We start from the raw sequence: 18,910 nt of genomic DNA, 5'->3' as shown, positions 1-18,910 counted from the left end.
TTCATCCACCAGTGATCTTTACAGCAACAACTGGGACTGTGTAAAATTACTTGGGAGTTTTTACACTATTTCTTACACTTTAGCAGAAGCTGAGCACAGAGGAAACTTGGAGAGCCAGACAAGTTTCTAGGTATGTTTATTAGACCAGGAATGCCACTGTCCAAGTGGTAATCAGGGAATAAATGCCATTACACGACCATTTTCTCAGTGAAAGTTTAGACCAGTTCATTAGAAGCAGAGGCTGTTACTCCCTCCATTCACTTGGAGTAATTCTGCCAACAGGTGAAAAGCCCCACTCAATTTTAAGCTGTGTGAACACCTGTGAAGGGACAAAACCCAAGATTATTAACTCTGAAATCAAAGAAACCTTTGAACATAGGGTTATTTTTATTGTTTTCAGTTCAGAATTATTTTTATTAGAACACAACATCTCATTATTTTCTAATTTAAGAAGTGGAATATATTTATACTGAATAGAATTTAAATGTTTCAGTTTTCTGTTTCAAAATATCCAACTATAGAAGAAAGAATCTGGAATGTAAAACCCCACCACCATATTGGAATTTTCATCTAGAAGTTCTGCTGCTGAAAGCTGTACCTGCAGAGGTTTGAAATCCCAAGTAAAGTAGAGAACACTTGTGTTTCTGATACATTTTCAAATCAGGCAATAGACTGATGCAGAAATTTGAGTAACAACTCAAAATCAAGCTGGCAATTAAAAGAACTTCCACCTCTATCACATCACTATCTACTTATGTAAGAAGCTCCTAAATTCTGACCACCGCATTTATTTCAAACAGGCAAAATTGACATTTTTAAAGTCTGCAGCTCAAGTCACAAGAGAGTGGTGACAAAACCAACTTACATAGCCCCAGACAGCAGTGAACATGGTGGCTCCACCAAGGAGGACCATGGCTCCATATTTATCGTGGAAGGTTGGCTGGTGCTTGCGATGAGCTTGTCTGACTGCAGTGTGCTGGATGCCACGAGCTGAGGAGTGTTAACAAGTACAGAAATCAACTCAAATACATGCTCAAACCATTCCCAATCCTCATCTCCCACCTACAGAGAGGCAAGCATTAGTGTTAAAAGACTAAAAATGCTAGAAAAGGATTAATCTGGATTTAGAATTCTGGAATTACTCCAAAATATGGGATATAAACAAATACTTTAATTTTTTTTAGCTCTCTCAATTTCTCCCTAGAAAGTAATTCCTTAAGTCTAATTCCAGTTAAAAAAATCCCCTAAATTAACATTTTCATTAATATATTTTCTTTAGTATTTCTCTAATGAAATATTTTGTTCAGTGCTTAGCATTTTTAGATTTCTATATGTAAATATCTATCATGGCAGTACATATACCCAAGCAATGTCAGGAAGAAGCTCACCATCAAATTATGGGGTTGCAGATAGCAGATGAGGATAATACCTGCCTCATCCCCTCAGGATTTTGAAGGGAGGGGAGGAAGGAAAGTGAAGCAACCCATGGGCATGAGACAAATAATAGAGAAAAAAAATACGGAGAGATATCTTCAGATGATGTACATTTTAATTGTACACTATAAAATGTACACTTATTAAAGAGAAGGCAACAGTGAAAAATCAAAGCAACAGCTACAAAAGACAGATTGCCCGTTAGTTGTGTACAAAGCATTTGATGAGAGGGTGATGCGTGCATAAAGATGTTACAAAATAAAACCTTTCAGACTCAGGTCAATGGTTTGCATTTTTACCCAGCCGTGATTAGAGAAGATGATGGTGATACCAAAGGTACTACATTCCTCGCATGCTCTGCAAGGCTGCACAAGGCGGATTTTTAAAAAACAAAAGGGCAGTATCTAGGGAGATAGGTTTATTTATCCCCGTCGGGATGAGCACATCGTGCCGCAGGAGAAAGGAGCAGACCCTGAGGGTCTAACCTTGACTTAGGGGCTGGGGACTGACTGCCCCTCGTCACCGCAGGCCAGAATGTGCCTTGACGTACTAAGCAAAGAAAGCACCAAGGAAAGGAGTCCTATGCCAAAAAGCAACTAGGCGATACAAAAAGGCTGAAAGAAATAAAATAAAAGAAAAGCGGGAGGCGAAGGACGCCAGAGGTGCCCTCATGACCGTCCCCGGGCGCACAGCGAGTCGGGGCTGAGGGACAGTCCGCGCAGGGGAGGGCACCAACCGGGCAAGACCCCCTCAGGAACCCCCACACGCCGAGAGCCGCCCCTGTGCTTACCGACGAGATTCTGCGCGGCCCTGGCCACCGGGAACATGATGAGAGCCCAGCGCGTATCCTTGACACCGCTGAAGAACAAAATGGTCGCGGCGGAAGTGGCGGCGGGGCAGGGGCCTGTGGGTAATGCCGGGCTCCTCCTCGCTGCGGCGGAGCTCTGCGGCCGGGCCGGGAGAAGCCAGCCGGTCCCCGGCTGCTCTGCGGCACCTCCCGGGCACGGACGGGCTCGTCGTGATGAGCCGGGGCACAGAGAAGCGAGCACAGCCGTGACGACAGTGCTAAGTGTATCCCGGAGGTTCATGTGAACGCAGTGTCAGGATGGCCGAGTGGTCTAAGGCGCCAGACTCAAGGCGTTTCCCGCCTTCCCTCTGCGGGGTTGGGTGTTCTGGTCTCCGTATGGAGGCGTGGGTTCGAATCCCACTTCTGACACCACTTTTTTGTTTTCTCCTATCTCAGTTAATTTATATGCGCGTTTGAAAATAATCTGGGATTTCAGTGCAAATAGAAATCAGAAATAATTTTAGAATAAAACCTGAAGCGTGCGTAAATCCTCATCTGTCCCTGGAGATTCTGTATCAGAGCCTTAGCCCACCACACACCTGCTGAGGCATTCTCCTGTGCATTTGGATTGTAACGTCTTTTGTAACACATTACCCAGCAATTTTTAACATGCGTGTATGACATGAAGCATGTATCTGAGGCAGGAGGGAGAACTTCATTACACTGAGGGTGGCAGAGCACTGGAACCACTGCCTTGGCAAGGTGTGGAATCCCCCTCCTTGGAGACACTCAAAACCCATCTGCAAGAACTTGTGTTGTTTCAAAATGTGGATTATGCAAAATTTTCTTAAGAAAGGATGTTCTTTGATGTTTAATCTTTGTGTACTTTCTAGCCTAATCAACAAGGAAGGAGATTTAATCTATGAAACAGCAGGTATCAAGCTCTAAGTGATGTCCAGATGTTGGAAAAAATTTACTTTTTGGTAGAACTACCTTGTTAAGGTTTCAATTATCTCAGGCGTAGAGGGAGGTTAATTAAGCTTGGGAAGGAGGATGTGCCACTGATCATGGACACAAAGAATGCAGAATTTATAGCCCACATGGGTGTTTTGCAGAACTCCCACTATAAGGAAGACACTAACAAAGCCAACTCAGCAACTGGTGGAAATCATTTCCAACTGGTGAAAGGAATTCCAGCAGGGGCAGATCACAACCACCAACCCACCGACCAAAAAGAAGAGAAAGTCACAACCTGTGCACTAATTAGTATGGCAAACAAAGACAAGCACTGACCAATAGAAAATAGAATACTAATTAATAAGAGAACAACATTACTTGTACCCAGTAAATACAAATTCTTTTGCTTGTTAAAACCTATAAACAGTAAAATGTTTTGAGAGTTGGCATGCTTGATTGTGGAACACCACTGAGCACTCAAGGCTAGCACAACTCTGACATAAATCAATCTCTCTCTGAGTGTGTAATTATTGACTTGTTGCACACCAGGTCGTGAATTCGGGTTCCTAGCAGGCAGCACTGTGTCACCTGCCTCGGGTGATCTGCAGAGATGCCTTTGTAATATATGATTTAGAATAAATTCGTGCTCAGGACTAAAAAATACAGTATCCTTTTAAATAGAACCAAGTGACGGGAAAGAGCAATATACACAGGATGAATTCCTATTTTGAAAGATGGTTATTCTGAAGGATTATTCTGTCTAGAAGATATGCATTGAACGGTAAAATGAATATTCATCGCCAGAACAAGATATTCGAGGGGATTAGCGTTAAAACAAGATTTCAGCAGAGTATTCAGGGAAAACCTCTGCTTAGAAGCACCACAAGAAAAGAACATGCACTCATATGTGAAAAAGAGCAAAAAGAAACAGGAGGACCCCCCCCAGAATCCCGCCAAGTCTGGAAACAGTATAAAAACCCCTGTGAAATCAGTACCCTGCGAACTGCCAGGGGTACGGAGCTGCATAATCCGGACACAGTTCACCTAGCACCGATCGCCTGGTTCGGCGCTGATTTGCTTGCGGCTTTTCCAATTTAACTTCGATTTGTTGTAATAAATTCCTTTAATTATTAAATTGACTGGTTCATTTATAACCCCTTCGAGCCGTGCAGGTTCTGTGATGCGCCTGAGAGACACGAGAGCTGCCACCCCCTCCCGGGCTCCCGCCACTCTTTCCTCCCTCAGGGCCCGCTCGGCCCCCGCCTCGGGGCTCGCCCCGCCCTCCCCTCGGGGCTCCACCAATGGCGCGGCTCCAGCTCGCCGCGCTCCCGCACGTTCGTCCAATCGAAGGCCGGCGGGGACTCTCGTGCCGGCGCCTCCGCCAATCAGCGTCTGGTGGGCGGGGCCGCACGGCCGGCGGGGCGGGGCGGGCGCAGCGGAGCGGCCATGGCGGCGCTGCCGGTGCCGCTGCTGCTGCTGGTGCTGGTGCTGGCGGGATGTGGCGGGCCCGGAGCCGCGGGGCAGAGGCGGAAGGAGGTGAGGATCGCCCGGTGCCCCCGCGCCGCCCCACGCCGCCCCACCCCGCGCCGCGGCGGGTTCTCGCTCAGCGGGATGAGGGGAGGACCGGCCAGGGCCCGGCGGGGTGGCCTGGCCTCACCTCGGGTCCCCGCCCGGAGGTTCGGCCGGTTCTGAGGGGAGCCCCTAGAGAGGAAGGTCCTCGTTTCCAGGTTATTCAGTTCTCGTTAGGAGCACTGGACGAGTGTTGTCCTCCTAGTGTGTGGCGTTTGCGGGCGGGAGGATGAGTGGTCTTTGGTTGTAGTCACTAAAGTGCAACTTACTTCCACGCACTAGACCTGCAGGGTGTAGAAAAATCCTTCTGTATAAGTGTGTATACTTGAATCAGTTGCGAGTCAGAGAATAATAATTTATTATTAGTATTGTCATGGCGAGATTCTTGGGGCTGCCCTGTGCACGTTCATGAGTTGGACTTTGATGCTCCTACTGGCTCCCTTCCAATTCAGGATATATTATAGTGATTTCCTCTAACGTATTTATCTGAAGAAGGGTGTTAATGAGTAGAGAGGTGCTTTATGATAAATGTAACATTTGTGAGTTTGTCAAACTAATACCTCTTCTTATAATGTTTTAGAATTGATTATTTCCTTTTTAAGGAATATTTTAGTGTTAAGCACCCCTGAGTTTTTCAAATATATTCTGAATTATGGTTCTTTTTATCCACTAGTGCTGAAAATGAAATTTTAAGGTTGGTTCCATCTCTGATGTTTATTCCACTGCCACAATTTTTGAAAGCTGAAACAGTTTAATGCTTAGTATAGAAAAAAGGCTGTGGAGGGCATGGAGGTGGTTGCTACAGCAGAAAGAAATCCTAAAACTACTGTGGGGAGGGGCTGCTGAGCTGAGGGCTTCACCAGCCTGATCATGCTGAGTGCTTAAAGCTCTGTGTGTTACTGGGTGCTTGAAGTTAATGAATTATGTTAATGTGACTGTCAAAAGCTTCTGTGAATGCCTTGCAGAATCTTACTGAAGTATCACATCACCTGGGTGGTGTTATGAAAAGCAGTGTACATGTTTGTTGCATCAAATCTAAAAACTTCTAAGACTGTACTGTGAGACAAAAAAAAAACCAACAAACCAACAACCAAAAATGTTGCTCTGACCTGATTTTCAGATGGTATTATCAGAAAAAGTGAACCAGCTGATGGAGTGGGCCAGTAAGAGATCTGTGATCCGAATGAACGGAGATAAATTCCGGCGCCTGGTGAAGGCACCTCCCAGGAACTACTCCGTGATTGTGATGTTCACTGCTCTTCAGCCTCACAGACAGTGTGTGGTGTGCAAGTATGAGCTCCTTTAGTCCTAAATTAGAACTTGAAAGTCATCTGATGCTTTGTAGGACACTAAGTTTAAGAACAGGGCTGCACTTTGACACAGGTGGGAGGAATATACGTGGGCAAGTTACAGTAGGATTGTCTTTGCAATGTAATGTGTGGGAATATGTGTGTAATGTGTTTGTGAGGAAACGTAATCCTCAGTTTTATCTCCCTCCTAAAATAATCCCTGCTTTGCAGAAACCGTGTTTACTCTGGAGAAAGACACAGTGAATGCTCAACTTTCCTGTTGTGAGCTGCTGGAGAAATGTTTGTAGAATTATTGCTGGCCATGGAGCTTAAATGTTGTAATTAATATTGCTTGGCAGTTATTTACATTTCCAATATCCTGGATCCTTAACCGCATTATAGCTTTCCTGTATTAATCTGGAGGTGGCAGAGGTCTGTAAGGGTGATTTTTATACCTAGTCCATTGAAATTACTGGTTTCCCACCCTCTGACTTGGAAGAAAGGGCACACTTGGCCACATTTTGATGCTCTGTGGGCTGGCAAATCATGAGCAGCTGAGTTCCAGTTCACCTTTAGTAAGAAATTCCTTCAGCTTTTATTCATGGACTCAGCAAATCTTACCATTCCACTTAAAAAAGCAGGTGCCAAATGCTTCCCCTGATGGTAGGTGAGTGTCTGTCCTTAAATGATGTCATTAACACTTAACTTTCTAGGGTTCTAAAGAAAGTTTAATGGGGTGGGTGTGGGATGCATCCATGGATGGGTGGGTGGGCACAGCTGCTGTGGACAAGCCCATGATACAGCATCTCACTTGGTGTGTTTTCCAGGCAAGCTGACGAGGAATACCAGATTCTGGCAAACTCCTGGAGGTATTCCAGTGCATTTACCAACAAGATTTTTTTTGCTATGGTAGATTTTGACGAAGGCTCAGATGTGTTTCAGATGGTAACGTCTTTTCTCTTCTAATGTTGTTTTTAGTTTGGGTTTTGGGAAAGAAGGTAAAAATGTTAAATAATTTAGTGTAACAGTGAACAAAGGAATGAAAAGTCAAAAGCTGTCACTCTTGAATGAAAAATGGCGTGAGCATGTTGGTAAGACTATTAACAGAACTGACAGATGTGGAATAGGTTCAAGGAGTGAATTGGTTTCTTTGACTTTTTTCCCTGAGTTTGTCTCCTGTAATTACTTATGGTGTAATTCTTAATGGAATTCTTCTGTGGTATGTGAAGAGGCAAGATAGAAAGCACTGATGTCATTAGGAGCAGCTATTACAATTTTTAGATTACTAGAGAATGATAAATTAGTCTTTTGGTATTTCTTTTCAAGTACCCAGCCATTTTTCTCTTCTCTTAACATTGTGTGACCACCTTTTTTTCTTTCCTCCAGCTTTGAGAACATTCCATGTACACTTGGAATTGTAGGTCACATTAATAGTTCATTACAGTCTTGCAGATATTAACTTTTTTTTAAGAGGTACTAATCTCTGTTTAACAGCTATACCGTTTAGGCAGTGATACTTTATTAAATGGAAGCTTTTGAACTGGAGAGTTGAAGAGAGATGTCTTTTTATTACTCTTGTTAATTTTTTCCTTGGTGCTGGAATAAAAATGTATTCATCAAGCTATGGCCTTCCTAGAAGGCCATATTTTAGAATAATATATTGTTATTTTGCAGATTTCTTTATCAAAAGTAGTATTTGGAGAAGAAACAGATTAAAAAAAAAAGTGCATGAGATACAGAAATGCAAGCTGTATGCTGCCTACTGGTTTTTTTATAAGTCCTGGCCATTAAATCAAAGAAATCAAAGAAAAAAGATTTCTGATTTAGTAACAATATTGCAAGCCAGAAATGGCATAGAATTGTGTCACTAAATAGTCCTTTCATAGGCTATATCCTCTGTGAACTCTCTCCCTGCAGCTGAACATGAATTCTGCGCCCACTTTCATTAACTTCCCTGCCAAAGGGAAGCCCAAGCGGGGGGACACCTACGAGCTGCAGGTGCGCGGCTTCGCGGCAGAGCAGCTGGCACGCTGGGTGGCCGACAGGACAGACGTGCACGTGAGTCCAGCACCCCTTCCCTCAGCACTGCTGTGCAGGGCCAGCACCCTTCCCTCAGCACCGCTGAGCAGGGCCAGCACCCCTTCCCTCAGCACCCCCGAGCAGGGCCAGCACCCCTTCCCTCAGCACTGCTGTGCAGGGCCAGCACCCCTTCCCTCAGCACCCCTTCCCTCAGCACCCCTTCCCTCAGCACCCCTTCCCTCAGCACCCCTTCCCTCAGCACCGCTGTGCAGGGCCAGCACCCCTTCCCTCAGCACCCCTTCCCTCAGCACCCCTTCCCTCAGCACCGCTGAGCAGGGCCAGCACCCCTTCCCTCAGCACCCCTTCCCTCAGCACCCCTTCCCTCAGCACCCCTTCCCTCAGCACCCCTTCCCTCAGCACCGCTGTGCAGGGCCAGCACCCCTTCCCTCAGCACCCCTTCCCTCAGCACCGCTGAGCAGGGCCAGCACCCCTTTCCTCAGCACCCCCGAGCAGGGCCAGCACCCCTTCCCTCAGCACCCCCGATCAGGGCCAGCACCCCTTCCCTCAGCACCCCTGTGCAGGGCCAGCACCCCTTCCCTCAGCACCCCTTCCCTCAGCACCCCTTCCCTCAGCACCGCTGTGCAGGGCCAGCACCCCTTCCCTCAGCACCCCTTCCCTCAGCACCGCTGAGCAGGGCCAGCACCCCTTTCCTCAGCACCCCCGAGCAGGGCCAGCACCCCTTCCCTCAGCACCCCCGATCAGGGCCAGCACCCCTTCCCTCAGCACCCCTTCCCTCAGCACCCTAATACAGGCCAGCACCCCTTCCCTCAGCACTGCTGAGCAGGGCCAGCACCCCTTCCCTCAGCACCCCTGTGCAGGGCCAGCACCCCTTCCCTCAGCACCCCTTCCCTCAGCACCCCTTCCCTCAGCACCCCTTCCCTCAGCACCCTAATACAGGCCAGCACCCCTTCCCTCAGCACTGCTGAGCAGGGCCAGCACCCCTTCCCTCAGCACCCCTGTGCAAAGCCAGCACCCCTTCCCTCAGCACCCTAATACAGGCCAGCACCCCTTCCCTCAGCACCCCTTCCCTCAGCACCGCTGAGCAGGGCCAGCACCCCTTCCCTCAGCACCCCCGTGCAGGGCCAGCACCCCTTCCCTCAGCACCCCTTCCCTCAGCACCCCTTCCCTCAGCACCCCTTCCCTCAGCACCCCGTGCAGGGCCAGCTGGGAAATATCACTTGTGTTCTGTGCCTCCTGAGCTGCTCTAAAGAGCTCATCTACAGAATCTAGTTCAGACTCACTCCTTACAGTCTCTATGCTGGTATTTTGTGTAATGCTGTATTTGAGAAGATGGTAAAACTCATGTCCTTCCTTTTCACTCTCTGTTCCTGTGGAAGAATCTCTAAATTATTGAACAGGGTAAAATTATGTAAAACTGAAGTTACAGTTTTGGTAGAAGAAGCATTGCTTACTTCCCGAGTCAGATTTATTACCTAGAAAATGTGTGTGCCATAGTTTTTCCTCTCAGTGTGTTGTGGGATTTTTCAGCAGGAGTGCAAGTATGATGTCTGATCCTACTGAGAGAAAATAATTCCCTTGTCCTCTGTTCAGATCCGTGTGATAAGGCCACCGAACTATGCTGGACCCTTGATGCTGGGGTTGCTGCTGGCTGTCATCGGAGGCCTCGTGTATTTGCGGGGCAGCAATCTGGATTTTCTCTATAACAAAACTGGCTGGGCCTTTGCTGCTCTGGTGAGTATTCATGACTTCTGTTTCCATATAACATTGAGTTTTGTAGCAGTTCAAGTTTTCAAAAGCTTTTGTATTTCAAAATTCTTAAAACTGATAGAGGAAGAGGAAAATGAGGTACAGTTAGTTTTACTTTTTCATAGATTGATAACATTATATGATCTTAGTCCCTTCAGCTCACTGGATGTTTGATTAGATGCCTTTTGCATAAAGATAAAGTGCATAAAGTAAATTCTTAGCCTGTGTTCCAAACCAGTACATTTTTGGTATGAAGTGAAAAGATATCAGGGTAAATTAAAAATATAAGAGAATCCTTATTAAATAGCATTTCTTCTTTCCTTTTCAGTGTTTTGTGTTAGCAATGACATCAGGTCAGATGTGGAACCACATCAGAGGCCCGCCCTATGCTCATAAGAATCCCCATACAGGACAAGTGGTGAGTGTTGCCTTCACTTTCTTTTCTGCATTTCTATTGTATTTCTGCAGAATAAGAGACAAACCAGAGTGCAAATTCTGCTTTTGGCTTCTTTCTTTGTGAGTGAGACCAACCTCTCCTGCAGTGAGCAAGGCAAACCAACATGTCTTGCACATGTGTTGTATCTCCAATGGTGAAGGGATGTGATAGCTGTAAATTGCTTACAGCACAATAAAGGTATTTATAGGTTATGTCTTAGATGCTGAAAATCCAATTGCTGAGCCTGGCAATTACGTTTTAACCTGGTCTTGTTAACTCACACACTCAGTGACTTCCACATAAAACCATCTTTCCTCAAGATTCTTGAGGTAAATTAATATCTAGTGACCTCAGATTTATGAAATCTCTTTCTTGGGAAAAATTCTTTAACATTATTTGAAACATACTGCTCTGTTCATAATATAGAATCAGAGGCACTGTGAAAGTAGTCACAGTGTTCTGAGAGCATTGCATCTGCTCAGGTGCTTGCAGATCACATAATGTTTTTTTTCATGTTTTTACTCAGGGAATTAATTTGGTAAAATGTCTTTTTGTGCCTGGTTAGATGGGTCAGGCCCTCTGTATTCTGTAGAAAGTAGATAAAACTTTTCTTTCCTACTTGGACACAACATCATTGCCATAATATGGTGTCCCATAGGGATAAAAAAATGGTGTTCTTCCCGCAAAATTCAATTTTTCTGTTAACCCAGAAGTGAAAATTATTTCAAATGCTTGGTTCTGGAGCCAAGTGAGTCAGGTTCACACACAGATGGAAGGAATTGCCCCTAAACTAAGCAGCAGTGTACTCAACCTAGGAATCTCAGTCAGGGTATGGATCAGATTTAGATCACGTTAGGATGCAGGAAGGCCTAATCTTGTATTTGCTCAGCTGGACTGAGAATCTGGACCACAAAGGTTGTAGTCCACTAAGTGCAAGTAACTTACTGTAATCTGAATGAGGCTGATTGTGCATAGTAAAAGAAGAAAGATCTTTGCTTCTGTTGCAGCTCCCCCAAAAATCAGCGATCAACAGCTGAAATTATTCATGCTCCAACTTCTGTTCTCTTATGAAAAAAACTGTGCAAACCCCAGTTCCAGGCTCTGTAGCTGTTTTTAATCACATCAAAGTTGTCCCCAGTCTTTTCTAAATTTTATTACTCTTTGTCTCTTGCAGAATTATATCCATGGAAGCAGCCAAGCCCAGTTTGTGGCAGAAACGCATATAGTTCTGCTGTTCAGTATCCTTCCTGGGAGAGGCATGTGGTTGGTGACAGATTTTTGGTCAGCAAATGCTGCTGCCTTTTCTGTGGTGCTTTGTCATGGCTTTAATTGCCACCCAACACTGAGGCAGAAGCCTATAAAACCTTTCTGCACTGACAACTGTGCTTTTCCTGTGCCTCTGATCTTTAACTGGAATAGAAAAATATTTAGTGCTTTCTCACCTTCTTGTTTAAGTACCAAGCAGAATACATCACTAAAGTTGTGGATCTCTTTGGAATCAGAAGATTCTTCAGGATACTCCCTGTTCCTCTGTGCATGTCTCTTTTCAATGTCACTAATTTCTTGCTTTGGTGTTGAATTCCATCCTCTATCTCTGATCTTTTATTTCTTTGCTTACCTTCTTATAATCTTACCATTTGTTCATACTAATGATGCAGGATTTTGCCATGCTGTCAAGAAAGGCAAGTGTAACTTTCAGACTGAGAGCTTTTACTTTTCTCATTTGTACAAAAAATTGCTTCTTTGGGGTTATAAGAATACCTCAAAATTCAATGTTCTGGTTTTGTATTCCCATATGTATGTTTTGATCCACCATTTGTAGCTGTAGTAATTTCTGGCTGGAGATTTTCTTCTGTCTTGTCACCTGTGTCAGCATTCCTTTGTTTTGTTCAGGACCTCTTCTTGTATTTAACTTTTTAAACTTAAAACAGGCACTTGGAGAACTTCTGATCTTTTTCTATTACTGTATTTTTGATCCACTTGGTCAAATTCAAAGTAGAGACTTTTTGTTGATGTTTATTTGTGTTATTGCTATCCATCACGTTATGGACCCAACCCACCCATTGCTGGAGACATTTCAAATTATTAAATTTGGTCAGGTTCCTGTGGGTTCAAGTCACTTTCCTCCTGTGCTGAAGGTTGGCTGTGTCCTAAAAGGAAAGATTCCTGATGGTCCTGATGCTGTCAATGATAAGTATTTTTCCTTTCACGAGGAGACTTGGGACTGGACATTAGTAGTGAAATGGAATGAAATCTCTGGGAATTCTGTCTTTCATTCCACTGGATTCACTACTTTGCTTTGCAAGGATTCATTCTTGGCAAATATCAGGCCTTTTGTGTTGTCTGTGCTTCTTTAATTTTATGATCTCTGTTTTTTTTCTAATTTGAAGAATTAGAAAAGAAATATTGCCACTTGAAAGACAGCCTGTTGGGTGAAATACTGCATGTGTTTTATTTGTTCTGTTGGCTGAGTGAATGCAGAAGCTGAATTCTTTTGGGGATTTTCCAGTGGAGAGCAGCAGTAGGAGTGGACCAAGCTCTCTGGGAAGGAATGTAGCTACATTACAAGCTGAGATAATAAATGCATGTTTTTAATTTTGCCTGAAGACTTTCCAGTTTATATTTTAAGCTTAGCATTTATTTTCTCTTAAAAGCTGACAATAGGAATGTCTTTCAGTTGTTCTTTTTCCCCCATAGTTGCTGATTTGGCTGGGAAGTGTTTTATTTTTCCAGTGAGTTTTAATGCCCCAGGTATGGTGTGGGAGCTGAATTTAGGGGACTAAGAGTGTTATTTTGAGTCTATTGTACTTTGTTGGTTAGCCTTAAACAGCATTTGTAGATGGTGGAGTTACTTTAGGAATGGTCCTTCTCCATGAAGCTGCTACTTCTGACATGGATGTGGGGAAAAGAAAAAGTAAGTACTGATGGCTTGCTCTCTGAGCAAGGGCATATTCAGTGAGGGTGTTTGATACACCATTTAACAGAAATGCTTTTGCACTGGGGGGTTTTGTTCACTCCCCACCTCTAAGCTGAGAGAATTATTTTGACAGTTTTTGGAGTTGCTTAGCAAACTGCAAGATAAATCCTTTTGGCAGATGGAGAGAGATAAAGATGCTTTGCAGTGTTTTGCTAGTACGAGGCAGAAGAAGGGACTTTTCTCAAAGCATTTATCTAAAATTAATGTAAAATTGGTGTTAATTTGTATTTCTCAATGACACGAGTAGAACCCTCGTCTGACCGAATCTGTAAACATTGCAGAAGGCTTTGAAAACCTGAGTCCCTGAGCTGTTTGCAGGGGCAGCTGTCCCATCACAGCCTCTCCCTGTGCATCTCTTGCAGTTATGTGCATTGCTGGCATTGGCTTGGTGGTGCTGTTCTTCAGCTGGCTGCTGTCTGTCTTCAGGTCCAAATACCACGGCTACCCCTACAGGTACGTCAGGCTGGGGCCCTGCAGCCCCTGCTCTCCTGGCTTTGGGGCACAGTTACACTGCTGCAGCTCTGCTGCCTCATTTGGTAGGAAATACTCCTCTAGAAATGCTCCATTCGTTTATCAAAGTAGCAAAATTGGTTGATAATGTCAGCAGAAATAAGAGTGTTTCATGGATATCGTGATTTTTCAATGTAGGCAAAGCAAAGATTGTGGAACTCTACTTTTCATGCCATTGCATGTTATAAAATAATTCTATTTTCAGAAAGATATCTCAGCCAGTTTATACTGCCAACAAATGTATTTTCCCCCTATTTTTCTCTTTTCCATATTCATCTTCATTATGTCCTTTTTGTGAGAACAGGGAGAATACCTGATGCTTTAAAGCTGCCCATATTTGGGGATTGCTTGTGTAAGGAGTCTTACACTGTTAGTTGGCCACTTCTATATATGCCTGACTGATACAGATACCTTAGGTGTGTTTTATGCATTTTATACCTTAGCTTTTATATGTTTCTAAAGCAGTAAGTACATGTTAAAGGACCAGTTTCTAATGATTTCACCATCTGCAATGGGCTGAATTTGTCTGTGAAACTAAATCCACAGATAGCTATTATGCCTTCTCTATAAGAAATCTGTTCTCATTTAAAAATATCTAAATAATACAACTTGTTATTTTATGAAGACTTCTCAAGAGCAAAATACAGCTGAAATTATTTGCTTTTTGATAACTGGTCAGCTTTTATTCTGGTTTCTGCAATGATATTAGGTACTCCTGCTGACTTTATTGAAGAGAAGATATGGTTGTCTTTGGTTTTGAGTTATTAGAAACTCATTTTTAAATAAGTTTTTTTACAAGTTTTGTTGTAGCAGAATCAGGCCTAGTTTCTCACTCTGATTTTCTTGGCATTCATAAAAGCTAAGTGGAATGTTGCACATCATTGTTTCCTATTAAATTAATAAGAATGCTTGTTATTTTGCTCTTTGCAGTTTCCTAATGAGCTAAAGGATTCCAGAGTCTGTAACATCAGGAAGGTGCTGGCTCTAAACTTGGATGTGGTGGAATGAGGAGCTCAACATGAGTGGTTTGTGCTACCTCTGCTTACACTGAGACAGTTAAACACTGAACCAAAGACAATGTGGTGCCTTAAATACAGCAAGCAATTTGCTCTGAAGGACACAGAGTGTTAAGATGCAATCTCTCTTTCATAAGCTTTACATCTTCTTAAGCAGCTCTACTTCTAGCAAAATTCAGAACATAATGCTTAAAACTACATTTCCATGGACTAACTAGAAATGGTACTTTCAATCACTTGGATAATGTGTTCACCATGGGTTTTTTTTTCCCTTGAATTATCACCTTATTTCCTGTTTGTGCATAGCAGGTGACAGCAGCTTCTCTGTCGTGCCTTTTCATGGTTGAGGAAACAGCTTCATGTACCTGCAAATCTTTTCCTTCAGCCTGTGTGCAGCCCTTGGAGCATGCTCCTGGTTCCAGTGAGGAATGTGTGTGTCCTAGAGCTGTGTCTCACTTTTGAGAAGAGTTCTCAACTGCTGTATGATGCAAGAGGTTGTTTCACAGATGAAGGGGGAGTTTTCAACATGTAGAATGGAGTTACTAATTAGTTAAATCTTTCTTTGCCAAATGCTGAAACTGCAATGTTTAAGTTGTAAACTTTGACTCAAAGCTAGAAAAAAATCCCTAGACTGGCCAACACTCACTCTTAAAAACGAACCAAAAGTACAAATGTAACTATCTATGTGTTGCTTTAATTCAGAGCTCTTAATTGGCTTTCAAGTTACTTTCTAGAGCCCTGGCAAACCAACAGATGCTAGATTTGTAGTCATTATATAAGTTCTTGCATTCTCCACGTGTTTTCTCCATATTTTTATCCTTTGGGCAGAGATGTCTGCTCCTGGGATAAATGTTGTTACCCCAAAACACATTTGACAGCCTTACAGTTGAATGCATGTGCTGCTTGCTTTTCCCTTTTGTTCTCTTGCCTCACAAAGCTACTTTGCCTTAAGAATTCTTGAGTGGAAAACGTTGTGCCTCAGCAAAAACTGTTGTGCAATTCAGCAGTTGTACTGCAGGAAACCTTTGCAGCCTGATTCAGTAACTCTTCCTTCTGTGGGCTCTGGTGGCCTTAGAGGTTCATAGTCAGAGAGACTTTTGCCTCCTGCTTCTGCCTCTCCTCTCTCAAGAGGTTACAGAACCTGAATGTTTGAAATTGAATCTCAGAAAGGATTATATCACTCCCAAGCAGAATGTTATGCAGTTTTGCTGAATTAATACACATCTCAAGTGCCTTAATGTCGCTAATTTCGTTGTTTGATGTTTCAACTCGTTGAGATGCATTTTTCTATGCCATACAGAACTATAAGCCTTAGTGGAGCGCATAAATTGTGTGCCTGACTGGATTTTGGACAAGTTTCAATAAAAGTTTTTAGTCTAATCCATGCTCCTGTGTCTTTTGAACTTTGACATAGAACAAGCAAACCTCTTTTCTTTCGCTGTTGTTTCAACATGTTAATTACAGCCTGTCTCTATAGAGTAAGTAACCTGAGTATGGGTGAGTAGACTGGATTAGTAGCCTGTGTTTATGTGGAGAATTACAGCCCAGAATGTCAGCACTAGAGAGCTGCTCATGCAGCCAACTGATAGTATAAAGATTACATGATTTTGGCTTGTCTTTGACACCTGTCATGCAGTGAAAATCTTGGATTCCTGAAGTTCTAGACAGATCAACTCCCAGTATTTCTGGAGGTGGGATCTTGTTAGCATTGTAGATTTGCCTGGAACAATTCAGCAATGCTGTACTTGTGGCCTGTTTTCCTGCCCAGCTGGTAAAATGCTTCCCATAAACTTTTGCAGTTGTAATTTATTCTGTCCTTTTAAAACCATCCAGTTCCATATTGACAGGTTCAAACAGTGACACATCATGCAGGTGAATGCTGGAGTCATATTTGCCTTGCACCTGAGGTGGCCACGATGTTGAGAGTTTGGGATTTTCCTCTTTTTTTTATTCCATGCTGAGATGAAAATAATGAAATCTTAGTTTGTATTATTTCCTCCCCCCCTCCGGTTTTCCCTATCAGGGAAAACAGGGGTGGGGGGAATAATACAAACTAACAAATGGAGTGTGGAGGGCAACAAGACAGACACAGAACTCTCTTGAGAAAGGGGTAGGGTTAGGGGGGATTGACAACTTGGAAGGGAGCAGGTTAGGGAAGGGCTTGGGAAAATTGGCAACTGGGAAAGGGAGGAGATTAGGGAGGAGAACAGGGGACAAACCTGGCTTCAAAGCAAAACACACCACAACTGAGAGAACACTTGTAATAAAGGGAGCAAATGGTGTATTCTGCAGCAGAAAATGGACTCTGGTTTTGGTGGTGTGGCTGGCCTCAGTGAGTGCTGGTTTTTTCTGCTTTGGGGAAGGAGCTGTGGTGTATTGAGAAGATACTTTGGAATAATAGCTAGAAATAATTTAGAGAGCTCTCTGCACTAAGTTGCAAGGCAAGATAGTAAATTTAAACGGGTTAATCTGTGTAATGGTGTGCGTTATGTACAATTTACTGGATGTTCCTGCCTTCAGACCATTCTAGTGTTCAGCACAGAATGTGATTTTCCTGGGGCTCTGGCACAGGGTGCCCAGAGCAGCTGTGGCTGCCCTGGATCCCTGGAAGTGTCCCAGGCCAGGTTGGACAGGGCTTGAAGAAGCCTGGGATAGTGGAAGGTGTCCCTGCTGATGGCAGGGATGAGCTTTAATATCCCTTCCAACACAAACCGTTGTGGAATTCTGTGACAGTGCTGCCTGGTGGTCATTCCTGCAGCTAAGCCTTCCACAGCTGCTCCATGAGCCCCTGCTCTTCAGTTCTTCAGGGCCAGAACTGCCCAGTCCTCCAGCAAGGCTGAAGATGTGCCCAGCTCTGCATCTGCTGTGTTCTTGGTGCTCATGCAAATAACCTTAATTAATGCCCTGCTGGTGGTGGCCATGAGGTTAAGATTCAGCCATGAGGGTAAGAACAAGTTCAGCCTCTTGTCAGGCAGTGGGGTGGCCATCCATGCTTGGGGAATATGAGATGATGGCTGGCTAGGGATTTCAGGAGGAAAATGTGGGTGTTTTTATGGTCACAACCACTGGAAGTGTAAGTAAATGTACAGCCAGGTTTGTTCTGAGCCCTGCTCAAAATGTGGGAAAGCATAGCAGGGATTTTTTGATTCCTAGCAAATCGAAGTTGGAGTTTTAGAAGTACTGAAGAAACTTAACCTTCAAAACATTTGGAACATCCAAAGAAAATCAGATGTGTGCACAGCTTCTGCTTGTTTGAATATGCTGCCCATGACATCAGATGATGCCAAATCGTGGCATCTTGTAGCCAAACTTTTTTGGGAGAGAACAGTCTGTAGTGTTCCTCCAGGGGCTGTTGGCAGTTTGTGGTAGTTTCTTTTAAAAAAATACCCATTCTATAATAGAAAAATGTTTAAACTGAGATCAGATTATTTAAGAAGTTAAAATTTCCAAGTGCTTTCATCTGCTGTGAGAAATAATCCTCACAAAGGATTTGAGAAAGTACTGGCATTTGGTTTCTGTTTTAGACCTTGGTGTTTACTATTTTCTCATGCTGAAAAAGTTTAATTCTCGACTACAAACCACTGCTCTAGTGACTCCACACTATTTATTTGGTCTTTCCTAAGAACAGAGCAACAGCAACACAAAGAACAATTCCAGGCCCTCGAGTGAGCATCATCTGTTTTCAGTTTTATCATGCTTTTTGTCTGAGAAATAGAGAGTTTTGTTGCACATAACCTGTTCCAATTAACAGCTCAGATCTTGATCATTCCTACAAAATTAATTTAAGCACAGCCTTTTATTGGTCTGGATTAATTGTGCTACTTTTATCACCGATGATAATATGAAAGAGATGTATATGTAGTTTGTATTTCTAGGTCAGGAGCACATCAAGTTATTAAAATATCCTCTTGGCAGTTGATAGCTATGCATGTCTTTCAGCCATGTTCCTTAAAAGTAGGGTAATATGTACTTAAGAGAACTAATTGCTATCATTATGAAGAGAAACAATGGGTGTGGTGAGACTGCAGTGGGTTGTGCTGCAAGCTGAGCTCTGAATCCTGTCTCTGCCAAGGCTGTGGGAGCAGGGGAAGGGTCCTGTGTGATGGGGGAATGTGACTGGGTGCAGCTCTGCTGGATGTGAAGGGTTTC

The 18,910-nt window shown here is 43.7% G+C and overlaps 2 protein-coding genes and 1 non-coding gene across 3 annotated transcripts; 2 read left to right on the top strand and 1 right to left on the bottom strand.

Moving 5' to 3' along the window:
- Nucleotides 1-119: 119 nt before the first annotated feature.
- On the bottom strand, nucleotides 120-2,321 carry COX7B (cytochrome c oxidase subunit 7B). The gene is given in 3 exon segments (NM_001246258.2): nucleotides 120-319; nucleotides 866-990; nucleotides 2,225-2,321. Coding segments are annotated over 3 exon segments (237 nt in total). The 5' UTR covers nucleotides 2,262-2,321; the 3' UTR covers nucleotides 120-244.
- A 212-nt stretch (nucleotides 2,322-2,533) lies between these two features.
- On the top strand, nucleotides 2,534-2,650 carry TRNAL-CAA (transfer RNA leucine (anticodon CAA)). The gene is made up of 2 exons: nucleotides 2,534-2,571; nucleotides 2,605-2,650. It is a non-coding gene; the product is annotated as a tRNA-Leu (tRNA).
- Nucleotides 2,651-4,479: 1,829 nt separating this feature from the next.
- MAGT1 (magnesium transporter 1) lies at nucleotides 4,480-16,141 on the top strand. The gene is given in 11 exon segments (XM_002195983.7): nucleotides 4,480-4,512; nucleotides 4,514-4,714; nucleotides 5,868-6,037; nucleotides 6,864-6,981; nucleotides 7,954-8,094; nucleotides 9,667-9,807; nucleotides 10,151-10,240; nucleotides 11,433-11,496; nucleotides 13,098-13,172; nucleotides 13,598-13,688; nucleotides 14,676-16,141. Coding segments are annotated over 11 exon segments (1,140 nt in total). The 3' UTR covers nucleotides 14,692-16,141.
- The last annotated feature ends 2,769 nt before the right edge of the window (nucleotides 16,142-18,910 follow it).

This window comes from Taeniopygia guttata, chromosome 4A (genome assembly GCF_048771995.1).
Source record: "Taeniopygia guttata chromosome 4A, bTaeGut7.mat, whole genome shotgun sequence".
In the NCBI taxonomy this organism is placed as follows: Eukaryota; Metazoa; Chordata; class Aves; order Passeriformes; family Estrildidae; genus Taeniopygia; species Taeniopygia guttata.
Note: the sequence above shows the minus strand (reverse complement) of the source record. Positions and strands in the feature narration are given on the sequence as shown.